The 24,923-nt window shown below is 39.9% G+C and overlaps 2 protein-coding genes across 5 annotated transcripts in view; both read left to right on the top strand.

Annotated features, from left to right (window-relative positions):
• Positions 1 to 8,462, top strand: part of ssuh2rs1 (ssu-2 homolog, related sequence 1) — a 9,903-nt gene extending 1,441 nt beyond the window's left edge. Inside the window, exons 1-13 of one of the 4 annotated variants that reach the window (XM_007562235.2) lie at positions 12 to 571; positions 655 to 722; positions 1,347 to 1,448; positions 3,500 to 3,575; positions 3,697 to 3,826; positions 3,955 to 4,015; positions 4,397 to 4,518; positions 5,071 to 5,133; positions 5,227 to 5,309; positions 5,410 to 5,502; positions 5,756 to 5,861; positions 7,198 to 7,305; positions 7,404 to 8,462. In XM_007562235.2, coding sequence (XP_007562297.1) covers positions 549 to 571; positions 655 to 722; positions 1,347 to 1,448; positions 3,500 to 3,575; positions 3,697 to 3,826; positions 3,955 to 4,015; positions 4,397 to 4,518; positions 5,071 to 5,133; positions 5,227 to 5,309; positions 5,410 to 5,502; positions 5,756 to 5,861; positions 7,198 to 7,305; positions 7,404 to 7,544 — 1,176 coding nt within the window. In that variant the 5' untranslated portion in view covers positions 12 to 548 and the 3' untranslated portion in view covers positions 7,545 to 8,462. Of the gene's footprint in view, positions 1 to 11; positions 572 to 654; positions 723 to 813; positions 1,100 to 1,346; positions 1,449 to 3,499; positions 3,576 to 3,696; positions 3,827 to 3,954; positions 4,016 to 4,396; positions 4,519 to 5,070; positions 5,134 to 5,226; positions 5,310 to 5,409; positions 5,503 to 5,755; positions 5,862 to 7,197; positions 7,306 to 7,403 lie in introns of those variants that run through there. The other 3 variants (XM_016676565.1, XM_007562236.2, XM_016676564.1) reach the window with 3 other exon arrangements.
• Positions 8,463 to 8,939: 477 nt separating this feature from the next.
• Positions 8,940 to 24,675, top strand: dcaf1 (ddb1 and cul4 associated factor 1). The gene is made up of 25 exons (XM_007562233.2): positions 8,940 to 9,166; positions 10,549 to 10,672; positions 10,775 to 10,851; positions 10,945 to 11,018; positions 11,127 to 11,240; positions 12,811 to 12,948; positions 13,103 to 13,699; positions 14,114 to 14,215; positions 14,301 to 14,459; positions 14,832 to 15,011; positions 15,171 to 15,380; positions 15,502 to 15,671; positions 15,748 to 15,872; positions 16,129 to 16,364; positions 16,920 to 18,004; positions 18,082 to 18,280; positions 19,409 to 19,491; positions 19,916 to 20,000; positions 20,108 to 20,341; positions 21,036 to 21,129; positions 21,560 to 21,664; positions 21,874 to 21,947; positions 22,032 to 22,127; positions 22,216 to 22,507; positions 23,623 to 24,675. The coding sequence occupies exons 2-25, from the start codon at positions 10,560 to 10,562 to the stop codon at positions 23,676 to 23,678; spliced, it is 4,698 nt and encodes a 1,565-aa protein (XP_007562295.1). The 5' UTR covers positions 8,940 to 9,166; positions 10,549 to 10,559; the 3' UTR covers positions 23,679 to 24,675.
• Positions 24,676 to 24,923: the final 248 nt, after the last annotated feature.

Genomic DNA, 24,923 nt, shown 5'->3' with positions numbered 1-24,923 from the left:
GTGCATAATGTTAGCTCAATAATGACTATAGTTAACCCATGTTAAGCTGGTAAATCGAGGGCTGCTTAAATCTTAAATGTTTTTCTTCGCCTATTATTTTGTATGTTATCACTTCAAATATGCGAATACATGCAAATATCTCATACGTCAATGCTTTTATTTTGAAATAAAAATCAGTTTAGTTTTTATTGTCGGTCTCTTAAGGAAAAACCTAGTTGCCAAAGCATAAATAAACCCTTAAAAATAACTATATATTAGTAAAATAACTTAAAAAACAAACGAACAAACAAAAAAAAGACAATACAAATCCCACCCAAATATCTCCGTTCGCTTCAAGCTCCACTCAAAAAGACTTCGGATCCTGGACTTAGGTTGCTGAACTTTCTCTGTATTGCGAAGCATCCGGACATCAGGTCCCGTCACTGCCGCAGTAATAGTTAGGGGCGAATAAAGGAGGGGAACCAACAAGCAGACAGCTGGGTGAGACAGGAAAAGAAATCCAGAGAGAATATCGGTCAAAAATCCAGTTGTCACCGTGCTCTCGCAAAATGGATTATCAGCGTTTAACGAGGTGAGGGTCGCTTCATGCTTTCGATTTAGAGCAAAAGTTATAAACTGCTGCTTAACTTTTCGTTTTACCGCAACGCGTTTCAGCCATGGTCAGCACCAAAATCACGGCGTTGCCAACCCAGGTTACATACCAGCAGCAGTGGGGCCAGCAGGTATGACCTCCTACAAACCCGTGTTTCAACTACACCCTGAGCACAAAACGAGTTTTGGAGTTGTTTCTTTTTTTTATGGGTGAGTTCTGCGTAGTAACTTAGGTCCCTCCGGTGACGTAACATCTGGAGATGGGTGGCGACATGTTGTTGCAGTTGCTTAAATTTCAGAGCTTCGAGTTTCTCCCTCATATTTACAGACATTTGACTGAAATATGGAATCAGCAAATCCATATTTTTGGAGTTGCTGAAATTTCAGAGCTTCGAGTTTCTCACTTATATTTACAGACTGAGGGATTAAGATTAACCAGGAAGCTTCAGATAAATCAGGCTTTGGGTTTCGGAAATCTGTCGGATGTACACCATAACAGAAGGGCACGGTAAGTCACAGCGTCTGAGGATTTTGACATGAAGGAACATGTATTCATTTGAAAATCTCAAGCTCTATGGCTTTTGCTGACTTGGGTTAAATGACCAGCTGACTCCCCTTTTGCTGTGTTGTTGTGTTGAATTGTATTACAAAAAAAAAAAAAAAACAACAACCTTAAAAAGCAACAACAATTTAAATTATATTTCAAAGTTTGCATCTGTTTCTGACTGGACTGGTTGTTCCTGTTTTTGATTTAGCAATGTTTGCCCCACCCGTGGAGGAGCATCCGGGCCCTAGCGCTCCTCCGGCCGGTATGTTTGACAACATGCATGGATATGAAGGGACGATGGCGGGAGGAGGTACAGTAAGATATACCAACCCACTAACCCATTGTTCATAATTCATAAACAAGAGTTTTAAAGTAAAAACAACATAATATGTACATAGCAACACAATATGTTTAATTACAGATGATTAAGATTTATGTTTTTTAATTTGTGCCAGGTCAAAAGAAATTTTATGTCAATGCACTTCACACTATGAGCACATCTACATCTGGTACAAATATACCAATACCTTTCTTCAATTCCAAATTTTTCACAGAGGAGTTCTGAAATAAAAATACCTTCAAATTAAAAGACCAATTACTCTTTTTGAGGTCCAGTTTAGGAAAGAAACGTGATTACACTAAGAAGCTCTGAGCCAGCAATACAATTGTAGGGACTGCAAATAAGCTTAATATAGTTAATGACATAGTACTAGCAGACAAAAAAGTTATGCCAGTGGCTGTTTAGGAAAGAGAAATGGTTAAAAACAGAATTAAAGGGTCAGACTAAAGAGAGAGATCAAAAGAGTGATAGTCTCAATTGCTGGTGATGATGCATAAAAAGAAAGCAGCAAAAGAAAATAACAGAGCAAAGAAAAGGAGTTGCCTGTTTTTTCATCAGTTTAACATTAAAACAACATAACTGCTGAGAAAACTCTAGAAAATTTATACTAACCAAATGAAAAATGCTAATCTTGTCTGTCTGAAAGACAAAAATGAACAGCTGATACCACAGGGCAAGAGCTTGATGACCTTTTTTTTTCTTTAAAGAAAAAAACGGTTAAAATGTATATTTTACATTAGAAACAGCATGGCAAACTTGTAGAAATTAATTCTATAGACAATCCTAACAAGTCATAACAATGTTCAGCATTGGCTGTACTCCAAGGTGTGCCACTGGATGAGTGAGCTCCTGACCTTATCTGACCTGTAGGGTTAGGCTGGGTGATTTCAGAAACTCGTATCTTTAATCTTGTTCTTTCAGTCTTGATCCATATCTTACGGTCAAAGGTCGGGATTAGAATGCGGATATATCAGTCAAATAAGAGTAATGCTGTTTGGCTTTGCTGTTTTGTTACTGCGACAGAGTACAACTGTGTCGGCATTAGACAAGATGAGACCCTAACCATCCATGCATACCATTGCTCAAGATTAAGATGCTTTAATTCTTTTTCTGGAGGTTAATGCCAACACTTTTTACTTAAGTTAAGGTACAATTATTTATTAGTCTCCCAAAGGAGAAATTTGTTTAGGAAGCAATGGCTAAACTGCAATACGACAATGAAAACAGCACACCCAAAAAGGACAATAGTCATAAATACATAAAAACAAACAAACAAAAAACAACAACAACAAAACAAACACACAAAAAAAGAAAAAAAACAACAACATAAAAACACAAATGTCAGATTGGCAGTACATCCCCATCACCATCTAATTTCCATTCACAATACAATACATTTTTTACAAGAAGATCTATTATCTATTATCTTTATCTTATCCTATCTTATCTTATCCCCCCCTCCTTATCTCTCCTTAAGATAAGATAAAGACAGTAGCAACTGTTTGTAACTGTATGCACACTGGAGGGAGCAGTCCAAAACTTTCTTGATGAATACCATGGAGGAACTGAGGCTTATCCTGCCAACTTCACACATTAATAATTGCAAAAAAAAAAAAAAAATAAATAAATAAAAAAATAGGATATGTTACTGCTTTTTCAACTGTTTGCCTTTTTGGTGGTGACTCATAAAAAATAAGCAATCTGCAGACAGTCTATTAATACAATGTGACCCGATTATTGAATTTACTGGTAGTTAAATGTATTCAGCAATGAAAGTCTTAGATATTACTTGAAGTGAAATAACACCAAAGAGTAATGGTTGATTCACAATTATGTGAATAAGCATATCCGTTTATGCTTATTCACAAACACTTTTGGAGATTTAGAAACAGTAATACAGTCCAGGTAGATGAAAACTGTTCCTTTACAAGAGGCTTTGGACAATAACATCTGAGATCAAATATTCTTTTCCCGAATAAAGTAAGAAACCTCACTGAAAGGACTTTTAATTTTTGTTACAGGTGGGTTTCTTCCACCTCCCATGCCTTCTCAACCAGTCCCCCAGCCTTCACCTGGACCTGAACAACCACACTGGAAGTAATGCTGACACCATGCCCCTTCTTTTAATTAGGATTAGGATATTTAAGACAGCTGTTAGTTAATTTGTAGATATTCCAATATGTGTGACATGTTGCATATTATTGCTTCTTGCTTGCAGTATCCCGTCTATAAGTGAAGATACTGCCAGGGATGCCTTTAGCCTGTATGTTTCCAGCAAATGTTGCTACAGTTCTGCGCCAGTAAAGGACGGTGTTATCATCAACATGGAGTCATTCAATACTTACAGGGTAAGAGAGTTTGTGATTTAGAAATGTTTTGAAAAAAGCTGTGAGAACTGAATAAAAGTGAACGGTTGTGGCTCATTAGATTGATTTTTCCTACTCTTTTTTTTATTTTTTATTTTTTTTTATTGCAGTATCGCCTGGAAACATTTACTGAATCCAGGTCTACAGAGTGGAGCCATGAGCCATTCCACGGTGTGTTTCTGCTAATGTCTAATGTCTTCAAAAAAAATAATAGGGTGACTGTGACAGTTGGACCAACGGCCTACACCTAAACCACCACCACCACACAAACTCAACACAAAAGTGGTACACGTACACAGGAAACAGGAAGAAGCCTTTTTGCCCAACCACACGTGGTCAACCACAAGTTTCCATTGGAGCTCTGGGGAATGCATAGATGCTTGTCACTATTCCTGCTGTGGGTTCTTGCAGCTCACAATGTGGCATTCTGCCATGTTAATGTAATAAGTGTAAAAGTGTACAGATTATTAATTAAATACTCGGGGCTGTTTATTTTGTTAATTCATAATGTTTTGACCCATATGACAGTTTATATTTGTTAATATTGATCAGGCCAGCCAGTGGACGCCTATGTTCAGCAACCTCCAGGACCGTGGGACCTTCCGGCCAAAGTACCCACTTTTTTTGTGGACGGCGAACAGAAAATGAAGGTTCCCTACACCTCTTCTATGAAGGTAAGCTACACAAATCATGCATGATGGGGGGAAAAAAAAAGTTTTCCCTGTAAACATCATTACACATGTATTTTTATACAATTCTTTATGTTTGGATTCTTTCTTTAGTCTTATGGTAACGAAGGCTTCAGTTTTTTTTTTTTTTTCTTCTTTAGCAAAACTTCTTTGAACTGGGTTTTGGCTGAGGGCAATAGGTATTCCTTTGTAAGAAGCCTGAGAAAAAGATTCCCTGAGATGAGGGGGCTGGATCAGAGCTGCTGTGTATGTGACTGAAGAAGATATTAAAGAGAATTGTGTTAAGTTTAACTTCTTCCTCTCCTTCCTTCCCTAAACTCTCTCTAGCCTGCTCTCTGAGGATACATGATTTTGCTGTTAATCTGATTGTCTAAATAAATACCTAACAGACAAATGCACGTTTCTCTGATTGACTCGGTGTTTCACTAATTATCAAAAGAATATTTTATTACACAACCTAGCTTCATTCTGAATATACTCTACCTGGTGTATGTTTCTAAATGACAAACAAGTGTGTTGCTTATTCTGTTGTTCTAGCCTTGCCATGATTGTGTAGGAATGGGGAGGAAACCATGCAAAGACTGTGCAGGCTCTGGTAATGTAAGTATTTTCTACTCAGTTAGGAAATATTGGAAGTTCTTTAGTGTGATAAAATCAAAAGTGTCTCTCTTCCCTTTTTTTTTTCTTCAACAGAAAGTGTGTTGGGTGTGTAATGGATCTGGTTTTCGTCATGGAGATGATCGATGCCATCACTGCAGCGGAAGAGGGAGGGAAAAGTATGCATTTTATTCCTAAAGACTTTACGACAATGGGGAATATTTAAAGAACTCTGCTGAATGCTGTATTTGTATTTTGAAAGTTTCTCTTTTGTTTCAGTTGTGCACAATGTCATGGGCAAGGATCAACGCAATGTACCACATGTCGAGGAAAACAGCAGCTTTTGGTCTTCATCTGCCTCACTGTGAAATGGTAGAGTATTGTTAACCATGTTTATCTACCAAAGCTCTTGATTTCCTGATCCATTTTTATTCTAACCCTCACAGGGAGCAGGGAGCAGAACCAAAAACATGAGATTCTATGTAGAAGCTGCTTTGTAAGGTGACCAAGCTCAGCCTTGGTGATGGGGGCCGACAGAATGCTCCTCTATATTAAAAGGAGTTTGCTGAGGTGGTTCCAGTGTCTGAAGATGCTGTAAAATGATCAGTTGTGTTTGTGCTTGCAGGACAAACAACTCTGACAATTATGTTGTTGAACAATCGAGCGGTCTTCAGGTGTCAAACCTTAGTCAAGTGTCAGGCAAGGAGCTCTTCAGGGACTCTCAGTACTTGGTAAATTCTCCTTTTTATTTTGTTTTTGTAAAAAAAAAAATATGGCAACATTATATATTTAGGTCTTTAGAAAGAGGTGAAATTGTTGCCTGATATAAATGAATCTTTTCATGGATGGATGTTGTTATAGTACTATTAAAACGTATTAATTCCCTGTGCTTTCAAGACAATTTAACTTTCCCTCTATACAAGATTAACTACCATTATTAGCATTTGTTTACTTTTATCTGTCTGTCTGTTTGTCTATCTATTTTCCTGGAGGTCCCCTCTGTTTCTCTTTCCTTGTTACATGCTTGTGTACATAACTAACTCGATGGAAATGGCAATACTGACATGGTTAAGTTGGTTAAAGTTGAAAAGCATGTAGTGGTTATTTTATCTTATTTACTATATATATATACATATACACACACATATATATTCACCTCTGAATGGCTAAAAGAAAATTGATGTTTTAGAGTGGCCTAGTCCAAGTCCAGACTTATTTCCAATTGTGTTTCTGTGACATGACCTTACAGTTTGCTCATCCTCAAAAATCCTGCAAAAACTGGCTAAATGAAAATAGTTCTACATTAATGGGTGTGTCAAAATGCCTTCGCAGCAATGTAAAATAAATACAAATGCATTGCAGCAATTGTGCATTTTGTATTTTCTCTTTTTTTGTTTTTGTTTTTACTGATAACATTAGTTTGCTCTAGTACAGGGGTGGGCAATCCTGGTCCTCGAGGGCCTGTGTCCTGCAACTCTTAGATGTCTCCCTGGTCCAATGCACTTGAATCCAACTGCTGAATCACCTCCTAAGTGCAGTCCAGTTCTCCAGAGTCCTGCTAACAACCTCATTATTTGACTCAGGTGTGTTGAAGTAGAGACACATCTAAAAGTTAAAGGTGTCCGGCCTTCGAGGCCTGGAGTTGCCCATCCCTGCTCTAGAACCTGGAAGTCTGTTAACAGGCAAAAGCAGAATAAACAAAGTGAGGCAAATACGTTTTTCACTGTAGACACCACAGTGCACTATTTATTTTTATCTTAACCATATGTCTATAGGGTAAACCAACAAAATTTTAAATATTAGACACAGACTGTACCCTTTTAGAGCTAAGGCCATGTAAGTCACGTATTTTTTACATGCAGCAATTGTGCCAAAACTGTGAAAAACAAGTTGTCAAACAGCTTCTCGCAACGAGACTGACTGCATCCTGTGTGAGAGAGATGGAAACCACCAGGAGCTCTTGAAGCATAACTGAATGCATTTCCTTCACTTACATTGACAAATGTCTGTGCATGCCCCTTAAACAGTGACACCACTTCAAAAATATTTATTTAATACCCTCTACAGGTGTATCCAGTCATGGGCTTCCCAGACCCTATGATAGTGCAGGCTGCACAGCGCCTTGTTGGGGATCATCAGGGCAAGTTCTCACGGACATCACGTATTCTACAACAGGTATTCAAAGATGTTATCACATAATGGAGGTTTGTTGCCATACAAAAGGTTCACATTTGTTTTTTTGTTTTGTTTTGTTTTTTCTTTTTTGTCTGCAGCGTCAAACCATTGAATTGATCCCCGTCACAAAGGTCACCTACACATGGAAAGGAAAAACATATGTCTACTTTGTGTACGGAAATGAGTTCAAAGTTCATACGGATGACTATCCTGCTACCTGCTGCTGCTCTGTAATGTAACTGAGATGAACATAGCATTCTGATTATATAAACAAAAATAAGAAATCAACTATTTACAAAATCTTTTAAAACGTAGATGAGACATTTTTGAATAGGGAGTCAAATTACTGTTGTCAACTAAATAATTTGGAAAAAGAGTCAACTGAGGCAGCAGTTGTGGACCAGCTGCATCACCTCGTCAAAGTTTATCAAAGTTGAAATTAGGCAATCTGGTCATTTAACAAGTCCATAATTTTGTGTCTTTGTTAGAAATTGACAAAATATATTTGCTTCCAGGTTAAAGGGACCATTTTGTTATCTGCGCACCATGCAGAAGACAGTATTAATGTTGATACAAATGTGTGATGACACTATTACTCTTAATGATATCTACGAGTTTAAAGGTTTTGAAACCACCTGCGCTGACATTACAAAGTGAGGCAATTTAAGAAAAAGACCACTATGAAGTGCACTGACACAATTTAAAAACTAAAGACTGGGAAAGTATCTGTTTTGTCTTTTTTTCCACCCCAGCAAAGTACAAATTCATGGAGATATTACATGTTAATCTTTATGTTGTCCGTGTTTTGTTGTTTGGATGGATTTAACAGATTGTCTTCTACTTTTGTTTATGATAGAATTTGTTGTAAAATAAATGAAGAACACCGCTTTATTGGAGAAAAAATAAGATTTAATCTGCATTACTTTGCATTTATGTAAATCGATGGATCTTTATGAAGCAATTCACATATAATATCCATTTCAATTTAGTCTGTAACAGTAACTGGCACATGTATTCTAAATGTAGAGATTTCCATTAAACATTATGCAAGTATTTTACAACAATGTATTTCATGTAACATGAAAATTCTGTTTGTAAGAAAATATTGTGACGCTTATATTAAAATTCTTGCATTAAAATAAAGGCTATTTTTGCAACATTGTGTCGACATTAGTGATGGGGTCGGTCGTGAACGTTTCGGCTATTAGAGCCGGCTCTTCACTGAGAGCCGTTATTCATTATGAGGGGCGGGGTTGCAAACACACCAGTGCAATGAACAGCACACCATAGGCGAAGTGGAGAGAGAGAATGAAAGAGAAAAAAATAATGTTACTATTATGGGTCTTTGGTAGATGTGTTTGCAATGTTCATTTGTTTTTGATTAAAATATACCAAAGTAATAATGTGTACTTTTGTAGCAGAACAAATGCATAATATCAAGGAAGTATAAGGCTTCATTGAATGTAAAAAGGATTTGTCATGCAAAACATCTCTATTTCCCAAGTTATACTGAAATACGAGGCTGGCGATGATAAAGAGCCGTTTGGGAGCCGAAAGAACACCCGGTCTTCTTTGGGAGACGAGCCACTAGAGCCGGCTCTCGGAAAAGAGCAGAAATTCCCATCACTATTCGTCATTAACGGTGGACAGTCGCCTGTGATATGACGCGAAGAACGTGTTCGCTATCATGCTAACAAACCGTGCACTCAAAGCTACAGTAAAAATATATAAAGCAGTGCCTGAGAGACGGCTGTCGATGCGCTGAGATTTGGCAAACCATAATTAAGTTGGGGCTTGTGTCGGTGGATTTAAGTCTCGGTGTAACTTTGCAAACGAAGCAAGAACAGAGAGGAAAAACGAGGTAAAGTTAGCATGCTGGCTAAATAGCCAGGTTTTTGCTAGTACCTTGTAATGCCGTGTGTGTGCCATTGCAGGCAGATTTGACCGGTCCTTATATTCTGTAGATTCTGTGAAATAAGCTGCACGTTCCGAGGAGTCACAGAGCTGTGACGGAATGCTAAAGTTGTGATTTGAAAGTGTGGTTGTAACAATAATGAGGTTAGCTCTCTTGTTTAGCCACTTTTCAAGTAGCCAAACATCGCAGTAGTGAGCGGCGTTTCCAGCTGCCTGCTGCGTTGTAAGTAAACAGTACCTCGTTAAACAATACACAGAGATACATGGCACGTATTCGGACTGTTGTTTCATAATTATTGTATAGTATAGTTCTTCTTCTTGATATTTTAAGAAAAGAGGCGAAATTGACAAAATTTGACGGTTGTGTTCCCAAGAGAACTGCCGCACCTGCAGCAGAAGAGCGGATCAGCTGCGTCTGTTTTTGGTTTGCAAACATCAGCTGGCAGAACTTCCTGTGAGACCGTCAACATGTTCTGTTGTGTTTATGTAACCTTCGCGTTTTCAGCATCAAATTGAGTAGCGCTGAGTAGAAACCTCCACCAAGATCACTGTTGGAGAACAGCAGATGAACTTTGAGCAGGTTATGTGAAAACAGTAATTCCTGATAAGAAATGTTCAGCTCTGGGACAACATGCATGACCAAAAACAGGAAGTGAGAGGAGATTTAAAAAAGCGTGTAAAAACACAAGTGCAGAGACCAAGAGTGGAGAGTGTCTCGACTGCCAAGCGGAAAAAGGGCATCTCAGTCCTTTATGGAAATTAAAGTAAGGGATAGTTGCACGGCAGATGAGCTACTGTGAAAGGGTATTTCTTGAAAATGTGAAAAGAACAGCAACCACAAGAAAGCTTGTCCGACATTTTCTGCTGGGTTACCTTTTCTCATTGTAATTTGCGCAGATCATTGAGCTGGTTATCTTTGAACCTCCCACTCTAGTTAGCCACTCATTAACTAACCCATGTTAGTTAATGAGTTTTCTTTATTTGTTCTAATGTGAGATTTTTCCATTACAGTGATAGTTATAAGGTAACTGGTTTTGAGGGCATCGGGTAGTAAGGAGAATCAGCATTTTCATTGTAGCTCAAATTAGCTCAATATTTAAATTTTACCATAGGCTGAATTATCAGTTGTAGGGAAGACTGTTTCTAAAAAGTTTGCATCAGTCCCTGGAATCTCAGTATGACCTGGAAACTTGTCCAAATGAACCAGCAAAGAGAATATAACATGGGAATAAAGTTCTTTCCTGTTCTCTGTTCTGCTGTAACGTACAATGCACTTTAAATGCATATTTCTGGTATTTTACATGTTTTGAGCACATTTTATCCTTGCAGGTTGCGTCACCATGGCGTCAGCATCTGCCTCCGTGGACTCAAAGGCAGAGCTGACTGCTCTGCTGGAACAGTGGGAGAGGGAGCAGCAAGGCAACACACAGGAGCTGGTCAACATCCTCACAAAGTAAGTAGTAGGCTTGTGTCTGTATGTGATGAGCTGTAATACTGTTAGAATGAATTAAAGGGTCTTTAAGAGTGTTTAAGGTGGACTTCTGTTGACCTTTAGAATCTCGGAGCTTGTTGAAAAGGAGACGGAAGAGTACCACAAAGCGGACCCTGACCCTTTTGATGATCGGCATCCTGGTATGAGAAAGAGGAAAACAGATTTCGTAACTGCAAGTCCTCCACGGATTTAAATATTCTGCATGTTTTTGACATGCCTCTCTTGGCCACTAGGGAGAGCTGATCCAGAAGGCATGTTGGGGCATCTTCTGAAGATCTTGTTCAAAAATGATGAATTCATGAATACAGTAAGCATTAATCAGTAGTTTTGAGTTGTCTTGGTGAGCCATATTTAACTGTATTTAGTTTCTTGGTTAGAAGTTAATTTAAAACAAAGTAAATGCTTCCTTTAATAGTTGGTGAACAGCTATGTGATGACCAGCAGAGAATTTGCTCTAAATGCTGCAGCTTGTCGCCTGCTGCAGAACATCATGCCTGGGCTGGAGACAGCCGTGGTCTTTCAAGAAAAGGTAAAGTACATCTACCCTCATTGTGTGTGTGTGTGCGCTTGTGTATGCGTATGTTTGTGGTGTATTTTTTTTCATATTTTGCTGAACTTTTAAACATTTCAGTTCACTCAAACTAACAACAAGTCTTTTTAATTGTGTTACTGCTCCATCAAACTGACAGTTGGAAACAGGAAGTAGCATAATACTGTGGCAGCTGTTATTGCCAATCAGTTCATGATTGCGTCGCTGACACTTCTCAGATTATTTCGGCTATCCAGAAAATGCAAAACCTCATGAAAAACAATCCTGTACTTATTTTTATACTGTTTTGGGTGTTTTTGCCTATTTTTAGATGGTGAGATTGAGAGCAATCAAAGTCAATACATTTTATGAATAATTTTTAGTGCTGGCCCTTCTGATTCTTTTAATTTATACTCTCTTAGTTGAATTCCAGGATTTGCCAGACCCAGGGATAATGTATTTTACTGCCTCTATTTTGCTTGAAAAGTTACATTTTGTAGAATTGTGACTGTTAAACCATTGCATTTCATTTCCCTTTTCCTTTTAACTTACTACCTCAACAAGTTAGGAAAATAAATTGACATAGAAGTCTTAAAAGCAGACATATAAAATAATTTAGCTGTATATTAGTGTCCGGAAGCTTTGCATTACTTCTTATTCCATTTATTGTGATTTGATTATTGTCTAGATTTGTGAATTTCTATGAAAAATTAAAGATTGTGATCTTGAGATCAAAGCAACCTCTTAATGTTAATTCAGTTTATTGGAGACCTAGTTAGAGAAAGTTATCTTAAATTGCTGGTTATCAAAGTTGGTACAAAACTGATGTCAGACTTTGTTTTTTAGTTTTTGCATCAAATATAGAATAAATGAAAATATAATTCACTGTCCCCATAGGAAATTATGTTGTGGATTGTACCCTGTGCATTTTGATACTTTTACATCAACACAAACTTGCAAGAGATGACATCATCTCACCTCACAGCAGTTTGCAATAAACACTGATTAAAAAAAACAACAACAAAAAAACAAGCAAATAACTGTATAATCAGCACTCCACTGTGTTCTTTAGGAACATCATGGCATGTTGGTTATCCAGTTTTTTGTTTTTTTTGCCATTCTTCATAAATGTGCCCCCATCTATTCCCCTTGTTTTCACCTTGGAGTTGTACACTGACCCCTCTTTCTGCAGTAAACATTAGAGGATCAGACATAAAATGTATTACACACACCCAATACACAAACACTTTGAGCTATTGCTGTTTGTATTTGATTTAAGCAGCTTTGTTTAAGAATTTGATGGAGACTCGTAAACTGCTTGCTTTGATGAGCTTCATGTCGTCTACAAGATTGCTGCATTCTGTGTAGAGAATATATGGAGGGTCATCCACTATCCTCTGTCGGGAGGGACTGCTATTCCTCTATCGCCGTTTAGTTATTTCACAAAAACACTTCAAACATCACATATACAATCAAACATAGTGCTTTGTATTTTCTCTGATTCATTCTGTTGATCTTCTTAAGTTTATGTATTATTCACCATATTGCGTGCGTCTTTTTTTTTTTTCAGGAGGGCATCGTTGAAAGACTTTTTAAGTGGGCTCAGGAGGCCGAACAGCCTCTACGAATCTATGCCACAGGCCTGTTGGCAGGCGCCATGGAGAACCAGGACATTGCTGCCAACTACAGAGAGGAGAACTCTGTTTTGGTCAGTAGGGGGTGTCCCCAGTCTCTTATGTCACTTTGTATTGATGCATAATTCAGAAGTTTATAGTGAAAGACAAATGATATTTTGCCCCACAGTTTGTTCATAAGGATTAGTAAGGGTCCATTTGGTTGTTATTTGTGCTTTACTTTTACAGGTGCCTTTGATGCTGCACAGGCTGCGTGAGCTTCAGGATAAGGATGCTGAGAACAAACGGGAAATCAAACGACCCAGCCCCAGGAAGATTCTCGGCGAGCCTTTGCTGCCTTTAGATGAGGAGGCTGTTGATGGAGGCTTTGAAGACAAGCCCTTCTCTCCATGTAAAAATGCAGACGAAAAGGAAGCACTGGGGCCGCAAGAAGACGCCGAAGTTCCCTTCTCAAGCGCCGAGCCTGAAAACGAGCTGTCGTTCCGTTTCAGCTCGCCTCACAGGACGAGCAGCCGTGCCAGCTCAGCTGTTAAAACCATGATGAAGCCCATGTCTGCCCCGGGTTCACTGACACACCCGGGCATGTCTGATGGCAGCGGCTACCTGCGGAGGAGGATGGAGAGAGACAATGCCAGAACCTCAAAACAGAAGCTGAATTTCTCTCTGCCAGAACCAGAAAGGAATTTAAGCGAGCTTTCCAACAGCAGCTGGTCGGAGATGAGTCCCTGGGTTATTGGCAACAACTACCATCTGGACCCTTTGACCCCAGAGATTGAGCAGAGGCTCATTCTGCAGTATCTCACCCCTCTGGGAGAGTATCAGGAGGTTGGTCTCATTCAAATATGAGCATAGGACTTTACAGCTTGTTCAAAACTATTTTGATCATGTTCTTCTTCACTTAACGTATAAATATCAGTGTTTGAAAGATGAGGTCATATTTGCATGCATGAATGGAAGCAAAATCACCTTTAATACATGTACTCTTTATGGTGGAGCGCAATTAAGTATTTTATATAAATCTAGTAAAAATAATTTTGTATAGACAAGAGAATGTATTGCTGTCATGCTGTAAAGTCACCAGTAGGTGTCAGCCTCCCACTTTGATAATTCAGATGAAAGAAATAATTTAAGCTACATAATTGTTTAGGTTCAAGGAATTAACTCTATGTTGTTTAAAACCATTTTGGACGTTTTTAAAGTGTGGTAAACTGTCGCTGTTTATTCCTTTATGGTTTGCAGCTTCTGGCAGTATTTATGCAGATGGGAGCCCGTGAGCTCCTCATGCACTATATGGACCTAAAGCAGACCAATGATGTGCAGCTGACCTTTGAGGCTCTGAAGGTAAATCTTAATTTCTTTCTCTGACTCTTCCTGTTACTCAAACAGCGTGATGTTCCTTAAGCTCATGCAGTTTCCCTTCTTACAGTATCTGGCTTCGCTACTATTGCACAAGAAGTTCGCTGCAGAGTTTGTTGCTCATGGAGGCGTTCAGAAATTGCTGGAAATCCCGAGACCTTCGATGGCTGCTACAGGAGTGTCACTGTGCCTCTATTACCTCGCCTATAACCAGGACGCAATGGAAAGGGTATGAAGGAGATTACCACACAATGCAACTCAGAAGTGATTCAAATTGAAGTAGCTTAATTTTGGAGTATTTCTGTGTCAATGCAGCATTTTGGCAGAGCGAGTCGGTAGCTTTTGAGAAGCTCAGTAATGTTTTTTTACTATACAGCCATACTCTTGTGGCTGATAGGAGCCAAACACAAAGTAGTTATATTTTGGTTGCTGTTAAAATTATTTTTGAACTGGTATTGTTTTCTTATATCGATCATATGTGTCAAAAATGCTACAGAGATCCAAACAGCACAGCGTTACTCAGTATTGCAGAGTTCAGTGTGTTATTTTTTTGTTGTTGCTGTCCTTATTTGTATTCAGGACTGTGCTCTCTCCACTCAAGGTGTGCATGTTGCCCCACTCCGTCTTGTCAGATGTGGTTGGTTACACGCTGTGGCTGTTGGAATGCTCGCATGCATCAGGCTGCTGCCACGCAACCATGTTCTTCTCCATCTCCTTTTCGTTCCGGGCCGTCCTCGAGCTTTTCGACAAGCAGGACGGACTTAGACGGCTCGTCAATCTGGTTAGTAAAAAAAAAAAAAAAAAAAAAAGCCCTCTGTCCTCATCGTAACTGTGTAAACCTACTCATCTGTGTCATGTGACGAAAATATTGACATCCGAACAGCCAATACAATGTCAAATTGAATAGATTTAAAGTTTGGAATGGATGAACTGCTTTCAGATCAGCACATTGGAGATCCTGAATCCGGAGGACCAGGGAGCGCTGCTGAGCGATGATGAGATTTTCTCCAGCAGGCAGAGAGCCAAGCACACCTGCATGGCTCTGCGCAGGTACTTCGAGGCCCATCTGGCAATCAAGGTGGAGCAGGTGAAGCAGTCTCTGCAGCGCACAGAGGGAGGTGCCCCCATTCACTCACAACCATATTACAAGGTAAACGGAGGATATATTTGTGCATCAGAATAAAAATAATTTTTTCGCATCTCCTTTTATTTGCTTTAGTTGTGAAGATGGTTTCTGATTTGGCATTCTGTGTGCTTGCCTCACTCGTCAGGCGGTCAGCTACAGCCGTGAACAGGTGGTGGAAATGATGGAGTTTCTGATCGAATACGGTCCACTCAGACTGTACTGGGAACCAGCAGAGGTCTTTCACAAGCTGTCTTGTGTCCAGCTTCTCCTGCAGCTCATTTCTATCGCTTGTGACTGGAGGACCTACTACGGCAGGTACTGACGAGTCCCGTTAAACGTTCGCTAAACTTATTTGAACGCAAGTCTTGAGTTGTGCTCTCTGCTGTTGTAGGAGTGATACAGTACGATACGCCCTCGACATCCTGAGTATCCTCACAGTCGTTCCAAAGACGCAGCTGTTGTTGTCTGAACCTGTTGCAGTGCTGGATGAGGGAGGATCCACTGTTTCTACTGTTGGTAAGTTTTCCTAGAGGATGATTTAATCTAAGCCGCTTAGTTATAACCTTGTTGCCAAAAAGGGTAGTTTTACTTTTGTGTTGCCAGTAATCTTAGTTTTGTTTTTTTTTTCTTTTAGATTTTCCTTACTCTGTTGGTTGCTAAGCAACTGTGTTTTGTATTATAGTAAGAAAATCAACTCTAGCCCTTTAACAAAAATCTCTTTATTTAAAAAAAAAAGTAGCAATGTGCATGAACATTTATTTTTTTGTCTTAGGCATGAGTATAGTCCTGGCTGTGGCGGAGGGAGAGGTCTTTGTAAACGATGCAGAGATCCAGAAGTCGGCTCTCCAGGTCGTCATCAACTGTGTGTGTGCGCCAGACAAACGCATGTCCAGCATTGGCAAATTTATCGCGGGGACTCCCCGTCGCCGCCTGCCGCAGCAGACGAAGGCCAACGAGAGCGTGCTCACCAAGATGTGGAATGTTGTGCAGTCCAACAACGGGATCAAGGTACACTTAAAGCTCACCTGACATCTATATTACTTTTTTTTTTTTAATGAATAAATGCTTTGTTAAAGTATTGACATATCTGATGTTTCCAGATTCTTATCATTACAATTACAAAGTTATTACAAAATAACTTAAAGAACAATATGAAAGCTGTACCCCTTTACCCTGACACCCCTAAAGAAAAACCAGTGTAATCAGTTGCATTAGGGGTCACTTAATTAGTAAATGAAATCTGTTGATGGGTCTCATTAGCATAAAAAAAAAACAAAAAAGATTTGCTTAATTAAATAAATTATCTTTGCATTTCCCAAATGGCAGAAGGTACAAATAAACACTTCAATAAAGTTGAAAGCGTTTATTTGCTTTTAATTAGTTTGTTCTCTGAGCTGTCAGATATAGAGCATGCTACCTTTCTAAGTGTTGATAAAGCTTATGATTTCTGCTACTATCTAACTCCTTTAAGCAGTATCCTTATGAGAAAGCACTTTCAGGCATGCCGTTTGCTTTGCAAGCCTTTTATTTTCTTTAAACTTACACTTTGTGTCTGTCCTCTAGGTGCTCCTGTCCCTGCTGACTGTCAAGATGCCCATTACAGATGCCGATCAGATCCGAGCTCTTGCCTGCAAAGCTCTGGTGGGGTTGTCTCGCTCCAGCTCTGTCAGACAAATCATCAGCAAGCTGCCTTTGTTCAGCAGCGGACACATCCAGCAGCTCATGAAGGAGCCCGTTCTCCAGGACAAACGCAGCGAACACGTCAAGTTCTGCAAGTTTGCAGCGGAACTGATGGAAAGGATCTCCGGGAAGCCGTTGTTGATCGGTACGGACGTGTCTCTGGCGTGGCTGCAGAGGGCCAACGTGGTTGCTCAGTCCAAGATCACCTTCCCCGAGAAGGAGCTGCTGCTTCTCATACGAAACCACCTCGTGGCCAAAGGCCTGCACGACACAGCAAACGCACTCACCAAAGAGGCAGATCTGCCCATGACATGCCTTTCACATTCATCTCACTGTTCACATTCAGCCTCCTCTTTCCCTGCTGTTGCTCCTCCCCCTGCTGCCTCCCCCGTTACTACGCTCCCCCGCACCCCAAGGCTGGCCAACGGTGTGGGCTCACGACACGGAAGCCATCCCTCACACTCATCCACCGCGCCGTCCAACCATCCACAAGCGCGCCCCTCCACATCACAGTCGACTGGACCGCCTTCTAGCGCCATACCGTCGACGTCTGCCCCACACTGTAACAACGGCTCGCCGTTGATCGGCCGCATTGTTTTCTCTCGTGATCGGCAGACGCCGTGCGGAGCCATAAACTGCAAAAAGAACCGAGTGCTTCGACAGAAGTCTGATCATGGGGCTTTCAGCCAGAGTCCAGCCATGAAGAAGCAGTTTGACAGACACTTACCTTCTCCTCCTGCCTTGGACAGTATTATCACAGAGTATCTGAGGGAGCAGCACGCCCGCTGTAAAAACCCTGTTGCAACCTGCCCACCTTTCTCTCTTTTCACCCCCCACCAATGCCCTGAGCCCAAACAGAGACGGCAGGCGCCCATCAATTTCACATCGCGGCATTCTCGTAGAGTTATATACCCAAAATACGGAGGCGTGGACGGAGGATGCTTTGACAGACATCTCATATTCAGCAGGTTGGTGTCATTCCTCTTTCCTCGCTGACCCTCCTCCATGTCTGTTCTCGACATTCTCCGTTTCTGTGTTTGTGCAGGTTCCGTCCCATCTCCGTGTTCAGGGAGGCGGATGAGGACGAGAGCGGATTCACGTGTTGTGCCTTCTCAGCTCGTGAGCGGTTCCTGATGCTCGGGACCTGTACGGGCCAGCTCAAGCTCTACAACGTGTTTACAGGCCAGGAGGAAGCTAGCTACAGCTGTCACAGCTCCGCAATCACTCACCTGGAACCGTCACGGGTCTGTAGAGAAATCTGATGTCACACAGCTGTAGCTCAAGAAAGTAAAATATAATTGAAAAATTGATGTTTGTAGATCAGCTTGAAAAAAAAATCCAGTGTGAAATATTTGAAGTATTTATTTCTGTTAATTTGGTAGTTATGGCTTGCATATGAAAGAATTTAGAGAACATTGGATAAGACTTACAGTGTATGGACTGAGTCCATGGTCGAAGCTGCTTTTGCAGCCAACCGGTGGCTCTACTGAGGCCTTAAAGAATCTCATGGCACTAAAGCTGTGTTGGTACTTTTAGCACTTTGGGCAGGTGCCAAGTCCTCCTGGAAAACTAAATCAAATCTTCAGAAAGTTTATCAGCAGAAGGAAGCATGCAAGCATTCCCCTAAAGTTTCCTGGTAGATGACCAAGTTGACGTTGCACTTGATAAAACAGTGGACCAGTGGAAGTCATGGCTCCCAAAATCATGACTGGCTATAAAAATGCTACATTGGTCTGTAAGCAGCTTATCCATTGATCTCCCAGCTTATGGGAATTAGATTTTTCTTTTTTTTTTGCAAACGTAATGAGGTTACGTTGCATGAAACGGTAACCCCACCTGCAAAGCCATATATTTTCATCTCCTAGGCAACTACCAAGGCATAGAGATACAAGGGCATCATTAATAAGCCCCACCTGACAGTTCAGTCCTCCCACCCATCTGTTGACCCGTTCATCCAGCTCTGGACATCTTGCTTTCGGCCTGCGAGTAACTCCTTGGTCCATGTGTGTCAGTGTGAATCAACGTTTAACGCATCGGTCAAAAAAGCCTTCACAAAGAAGAAAAAATACATACAAGTCACACCCGATTATAAATCGTAGGAGTATAAAAACTATGAAAATTATGAATTATAGTCTGGAAATTACAATAATATAATTTTTGTTAAGAAATTGAATTTAGGATTTTAATTTGGTGTTAATGTTTAAAAGTGCACCACTTTGTATTTTAAGGGTATTCAATGTGTTTCACTTTCTGAATTGAATTAATGGGGGAAAAAAAAACACTTTTGAAGATTTTCTTATTTATTGAGATGCACACGTTTGTTCTATAAAAGTAATTATCAGTGAAATCTGATCATATTTTGCCCTTTTTAGGATGGTTCTCTGCTCTTGACCTCAGCCTCATGGAGTTACCCTCTTTCTGCACTGTGGGGCATGAAATCTGTGTTCATCATGAAGTAAGTCTATTTCCCAGCTCCGTGTGTTGAATATGCTCCTTGTAAAAAAGAACTTGCACTTTCATGGAGTTTAAAATTGCCCAAATCATTACCATATAATTAATGTCAGTCAGCAATTAACTTCCCTCTCTTTTATCCTGGTTCCTCTATTTCTGGATCCTCTCGACTCAGTGCAACAGCAGCTTTATTCTGTTAAAAGGAGCTAACAGACACACTACATGTTGTTTAATTATGCACACTAACAGCCCGAGAGCTACCGTCTTCAGTCCCTGAAACTCTTTCGCTTGGATTCATTTATTCAAACGGCTGAACTCTGATAAACCACTTCTTGCAGTCTGCAGTGACTTTATGGCACTACTTAATTTTTAGGTGCTCAGCCTTATTCTTTATGTTTTAGATTAAATGTTGCTCTCCTTGCATCCAGGCATTCCTTCCTGGGTGACCATTATGTGGAGTTCAGCAAGCTTTCACAAGACCGTGTCATAGGGACAAAAGAACACGTAGCACGCGTATGTATATTCCACGTATTATCAACATAGCCTCACAATATTAAAATAAAGACGTACATTACAAAGTTGAAGCGTCAATTTTCACTGCAAGTGTTCCTTTTTCCTAGATTTATGACATACAAACAGGTCAGGTTACTCTGACTCTCAACAACCCAGACCTGGCCAACAACTACAAGAGGAACTGCGCCACCTTCAACCCAACAGACGACCTGGTCCTGAACGACGGCGTGCTGTGGGACGTACGCACGGCTCAGGCCATCCACAAGTTTGACAAGTTCAACATGAACATCAGTGGGGTTTTTCATCCCAACGGCCAGGAGGTCATCATCAACACAGAAATTGTATCCTTCAGACACTGAATGACACGCATGAGGTGGAACTTTTTAACCACATTTAATTTCCCCCCCTCATATCTATTATTTATGCACTTTTCAGACGATGGTAAATGCTGATCTTCTCAGATCCTTTAACCTATATATGATCCTTTTTTTTAAAAATATCGCTGTGGGCAAAATACATCAATACTGATAAGAAGCTGTGGAAAAATCCTAATTTAAACAAGCTTTAAAAATATTGATACCCATGAATTCTTATAAAAATATGTACTTTTTGACATGAATCATTTCCCACTGTGAATAAATGCACTCTGTTAGGTTCATCAAAATGTTTTCCTTGTGACGATATGCTGCTGCAGTAAGACATATTTACACATTTTTTTTTTTTTTTTTTTAATAAAAAATTACAGGATTTGCAGCATTATCAGATCTCAATAACTGCCTGCTTTACACTGGAGACACTGGTGTGAACCCAACATTAAATAATTCCGTTGGTAATTGAATCTGAAGCTGTTCCAGTGATGAGTTGATGAATGAGGATTTATTTTACTGCTTAGCATTAAATATTTATCCCACTAAGAGTCTGTTATTTCCCAGTAGATGGTTACATAAAGAGGCACGTGATCGTTGTTTAGTGTAGCTGAACTTGTAGCAGATGCAGTTGAAGACAAACGGTATGTTTCTTAACCGCACGTCTCAGTGGGACCTGCGGACCTTCCACCTCCTCCACACGGTTCCTGCTCTGGACCAGTGCAGGATAGTCTTCAACAATAGCGGCACCGTCATTTACGGAGGTACATTCATGAGTTATTTAATGATGGAAGGGCAAAAAGCGTGTTTGGCATGAAGTGTACAACTCTGCTCCCAGTCCAAGTGTGAAATTGTTGAGGCTGTTTGAAAGTCTGGTAATTATCAAGCTAACCTAGACTGTGTGTATTTGTGGAAAGGTGTGAACAGAGCTCATAGAGGTGTGTGTGTGTGTGTGTGTGCGCATTTTGAAGCTCTTGTAAGTCTGACCCACGTAGGCAGACTACTCGATGTTGGCATCAAAAATAAGCACCTTTTCACAGGATAGCGGCCCCTCACTGGAAGAGGCGCAGGCATGCAGAGATGGAGCTGACTGCTGCCTGACCGTTTCAGGCACTCAGAAGCCAGAAATGTGGCTCGCCAGTGTTCTCTGTTCATTTATTTACCATCGCTCTCTGTGGCTCTTTGTGTTTGTAGCAATGTTGCAAGCAGATGATGAAGATGATATGATGGAAATGCAAATGAAAAGTCCATTTGGTTCATCGTTTAGGACCTTCAATGCCACAGATTACAAACCAATCGGTAAGATCTCTCTCTCTCTCTCTCTCTTTTTTTTTTAAACATCTGCTGATCTTTCCCAATTTTTAAAAATGTAATTGTTTTTTTTTTTAATGATCAAGCAGTTTTCCTGGTGAAACTTGTTGGTTTTACTCAATCACTGCAGTACAATGTTTATATTTTGGCCCTCTTGTAACATTTGTGGATATTTACATGCTCTTTTTCTTTTTCAGCCACAATTGATGTCAAGAAGAATATATTTGACCTTTGCACAGATACAAAAGACTGCTACCTCGCTGTGATTGAGGTAAATAATTGATGATTCATATTTTATTCATAAAACAGCTCAAGAAGTTACCATTTAAATAAATCTCATCCTCATGTCCTGCAGAACCAAGACTCTGTGAACACCGACACCGTGTGCCGACTTTACGAAGTCGGGCGGCAGCGACTTGCAGAGGAAGAGGAGGAAGATGAGGAAGACCAGGTTCTAACTATGTTGTAATCTTGAAGCAGCACCTCTTCTGCTTCTTCACGCAGTGGAAAAATGACCTTTTGTCTTTCTGTGTTTTCAGGAGGACGATGATCAGGAGGAAGACGACGACGATGACGACGACTCGGACGACGACGTCGACACGGATCCTCTCATCGGCGAGTTGGAGAACGATAATGGAGGTGAGGACGAAGATGATGACGATGGGAACGACGAGTTCTCTCCTTCGGATGAAGAGGTCGCGCGTCTTCTCGAAGATGACGGCGACGGCGGAGATGACGACGACGAAGATGGTGACGACGACGACGACGATGACGACGACAATGATGATGATGATGACTCCGATAATGATGTTGATCTAGACGGCGACAACGGTAAGCCACCTTTAAAGTTAACTGTTTCTAATCTCTGGTTCTAATTTTTCATTTTGATTTTATAAGTGGACAACGGCGAGGAACGATTGATACATACCGAAAGTCTGTTTTTCTTTGGATTTTGTCGTAGAATATTAGATGGGCAGCTTCTCTTGCTATTTGTAGTTTCTTTTAAAACCATTTCTTTTCCCAACTTTTAATTTTTATTTTATTGTTTCTGTTTTGGTTTCTCTGTCTTTGAAATGTTGGATAATTGTGCATCCCCTTTTTAATTTGTTTCATGTTTAAATTGGATTTTGATTTTGACGGAACAAAGAAGATGCAGAAACGCCGAAACGCAGAAACTCTGTTACTCTTCCCTTAATCTGAAAAAGTAGCATCTGCTTTATAATCCCTGTGCTGCTGCTGTAATGGTTGACAGTTAATTTGGATTAATTTAGGGGTTTTCAGGAAAAGCCTTCCTTCTGGTTCTTGAGGGCCCTCCATGAATTATATGGTTTAACAAGAAGTAAGAAAAAATGACCAATCTTGCTAGACAAATTAGCCTTAGTTTGTAAACCATCACTATTAAGATCTATTACAACCAACATATGCGGCAAACGGTTCAACAAGAAAGAAGCATTAATAAGCTTGGAGGATTTCCCCCATGTATTTCATGCTAATGAGGGGAAAAAAGCTTGATTTTTGGAGAATTACACATATTAGCCATTTACTTTAAGAGCCATAGTCCCGCATCACTAAGTTTTCATCTCAGAGGACTCACTTTAGGGTAACATAGTTGCGGAAATATTAAAATGACCTTACTATCCAACTTCAAAAGGCTTTTCTGGCTAGTTTATAATAATGTATGCAAAGTTTTAATTGAGGAAAACTAAAGTGCTCGTCGTTTCATTCCTCTCTGGTCAGCCTGAAGACTCCTGTTTTAGTAAGAGTTTATTCCAAAACTCAACAAAGTAAAGCAAAATTTGCAGAGGGAAACAAAAACCAAGATGTCATCTCGCTAAGCTGGCGTGTTTTTTGCCGTTTTGGCACTTTCTGCCCTCGCCCACTAACCTACTCAGCAGAAAATCTCTATTCCCAATTTCTGAATCTGTGTTTGTCTATCAAACAAACAGACAGCTCGGACAACTCTGACCTTGAGGATGACATCATCTTATCCCTGAACGAGTGAGGATGTGGGCCATCAGCATCTTAAGAGCAGAGATCCAGAGGAGATGTCACGGTTTCCTCCTCACAGACGTTTGATCTGCAACGGATCAGTCCCAAAAAGAGAAAACCAGCGGGTAATCTACTTGGAGCACTGCCAGCTTAAAACTGTACTGAACACAGTGAGTGTGTGGAAGAACAGAAATGCTTGTAAATGATATAATTTTCTATAGGGAAAAAAAAAACAACAACCTTGAGCTGCAGGGTGAGCGATGAGATCTGGGCGAGGAGGTGGTGAAAGAAAACATTAGCTCTCACTTTTATGGGCTTTTGATGAGCCTCAGCATTTCATATGAACTTCAACACTTTGTAAACATCTGTTTGGCCACAGGTAAGAGTTTATAGATGAAAGCGTTGAAATCCACAAGTCTAGGACTGTTCTTGGTTGCTTGTTTGGTCAGGCCGACTTAACTAATCACCAAAAAGTCGTGACGTTTTCCTCAAACCTTCAGGGTCCTGCCTTCAGCTTTTATTTTCAGCAAATCTGTACCATGCCACACACAACAGTGCCATTTCACATGAACTCTTGATGGTGTGAACACTGTAGTAAAATCATTTGTCATGCAAACACTTTTTTATATTATTTTTATTTGTTTCCAAACAGTATTTAGCACAGTGTCTGATTTTATTAAAAGACTGGTCTGAACTTAAATGGTTCTCCTAATTTTCTGGAGCATTTAAAATAATAAAATAAATCTGCTACACAATTTAGCAAAAGAAATGAATGTTGCTTTTCCTTTTACAGTAAAAGAAAAAATCTGTTATTTTGTGTATAAAAAGTAAAAAAAAAAGTCTGGCACATGCACACTTTTTGTGCAGTCATATTTTCCTCATGTTTTTGCTTTTAGTTTGGTTTTTAATTTTATTTTCCATTAGGAGACTTTTTGAGGTTCTTGAGATTTCCTGTACAGATTGTATGTATCGAAAGTATTTTTACTATAAATAAAGTTGCAGAATTTTCTCTTTTGTGTACTTATGTGACTTATCTGGTATGTTTTAACTTGTCTTCAATAGTCTAAGCTTGCAAGTTCATTAAGACTTGCAGTAGTCTTAATGAACAGGGAGTTTTAATTTTAGTTTAGCCAAATTTGGGCTATTAAACAAGACGTGTCAGAGTTTAAGAAACTGAGTTTAGATACGCAACATATGGCTCAAAACCTATTTTTAGCCATTCTGAGAAGAACTTGGTGCTGTGTGTTGTCCTGCTGCA

This window comes from Poecilia formosa, unplaced genomic scaffold (genome assembly GCF_000485575.1).
Source record: "Poecilia formosa unplaced genomic scaffold, Poecilia_formosa-5.1.2 Scaffold135, whole genome shotgun sequence".
NCBI lineage: Eukaryota > Metazoa > Chordata > Actinopteri > Cyprinodontiformes > Poeciliidae > Poecilia > Poecilia formosa.
Note: the sequence above shows the minus strand (reverse complement) of the source record. Positions and strands in the feature narration are given on the sequence as shown.

Bases quoted from the DNA above. Each gene is read 5' to 3' on its own strand.
- dcaf1 (XM_007562233.2), top strand. From the start codon at position 10,560: ATGGCGTCAGCATCTGCCTCCGTGGACTCAAAGGCAGAGCTGACTGCT. The intron at 21,130-21,559 runs GTACATTCATGA...TTGTGTTTGTAG, and splicing joins CGGCACCGTCATTTACGGAG to CAATGTTGCAAGCAGATGAT. The intron at 22,128-22,215 runs GTTCTAACTATG...CTGTGTTTTCAG, and splicing joins AGGAAGATGAGGAAGACCAG to GAGGACGATGATCAGGAGGA.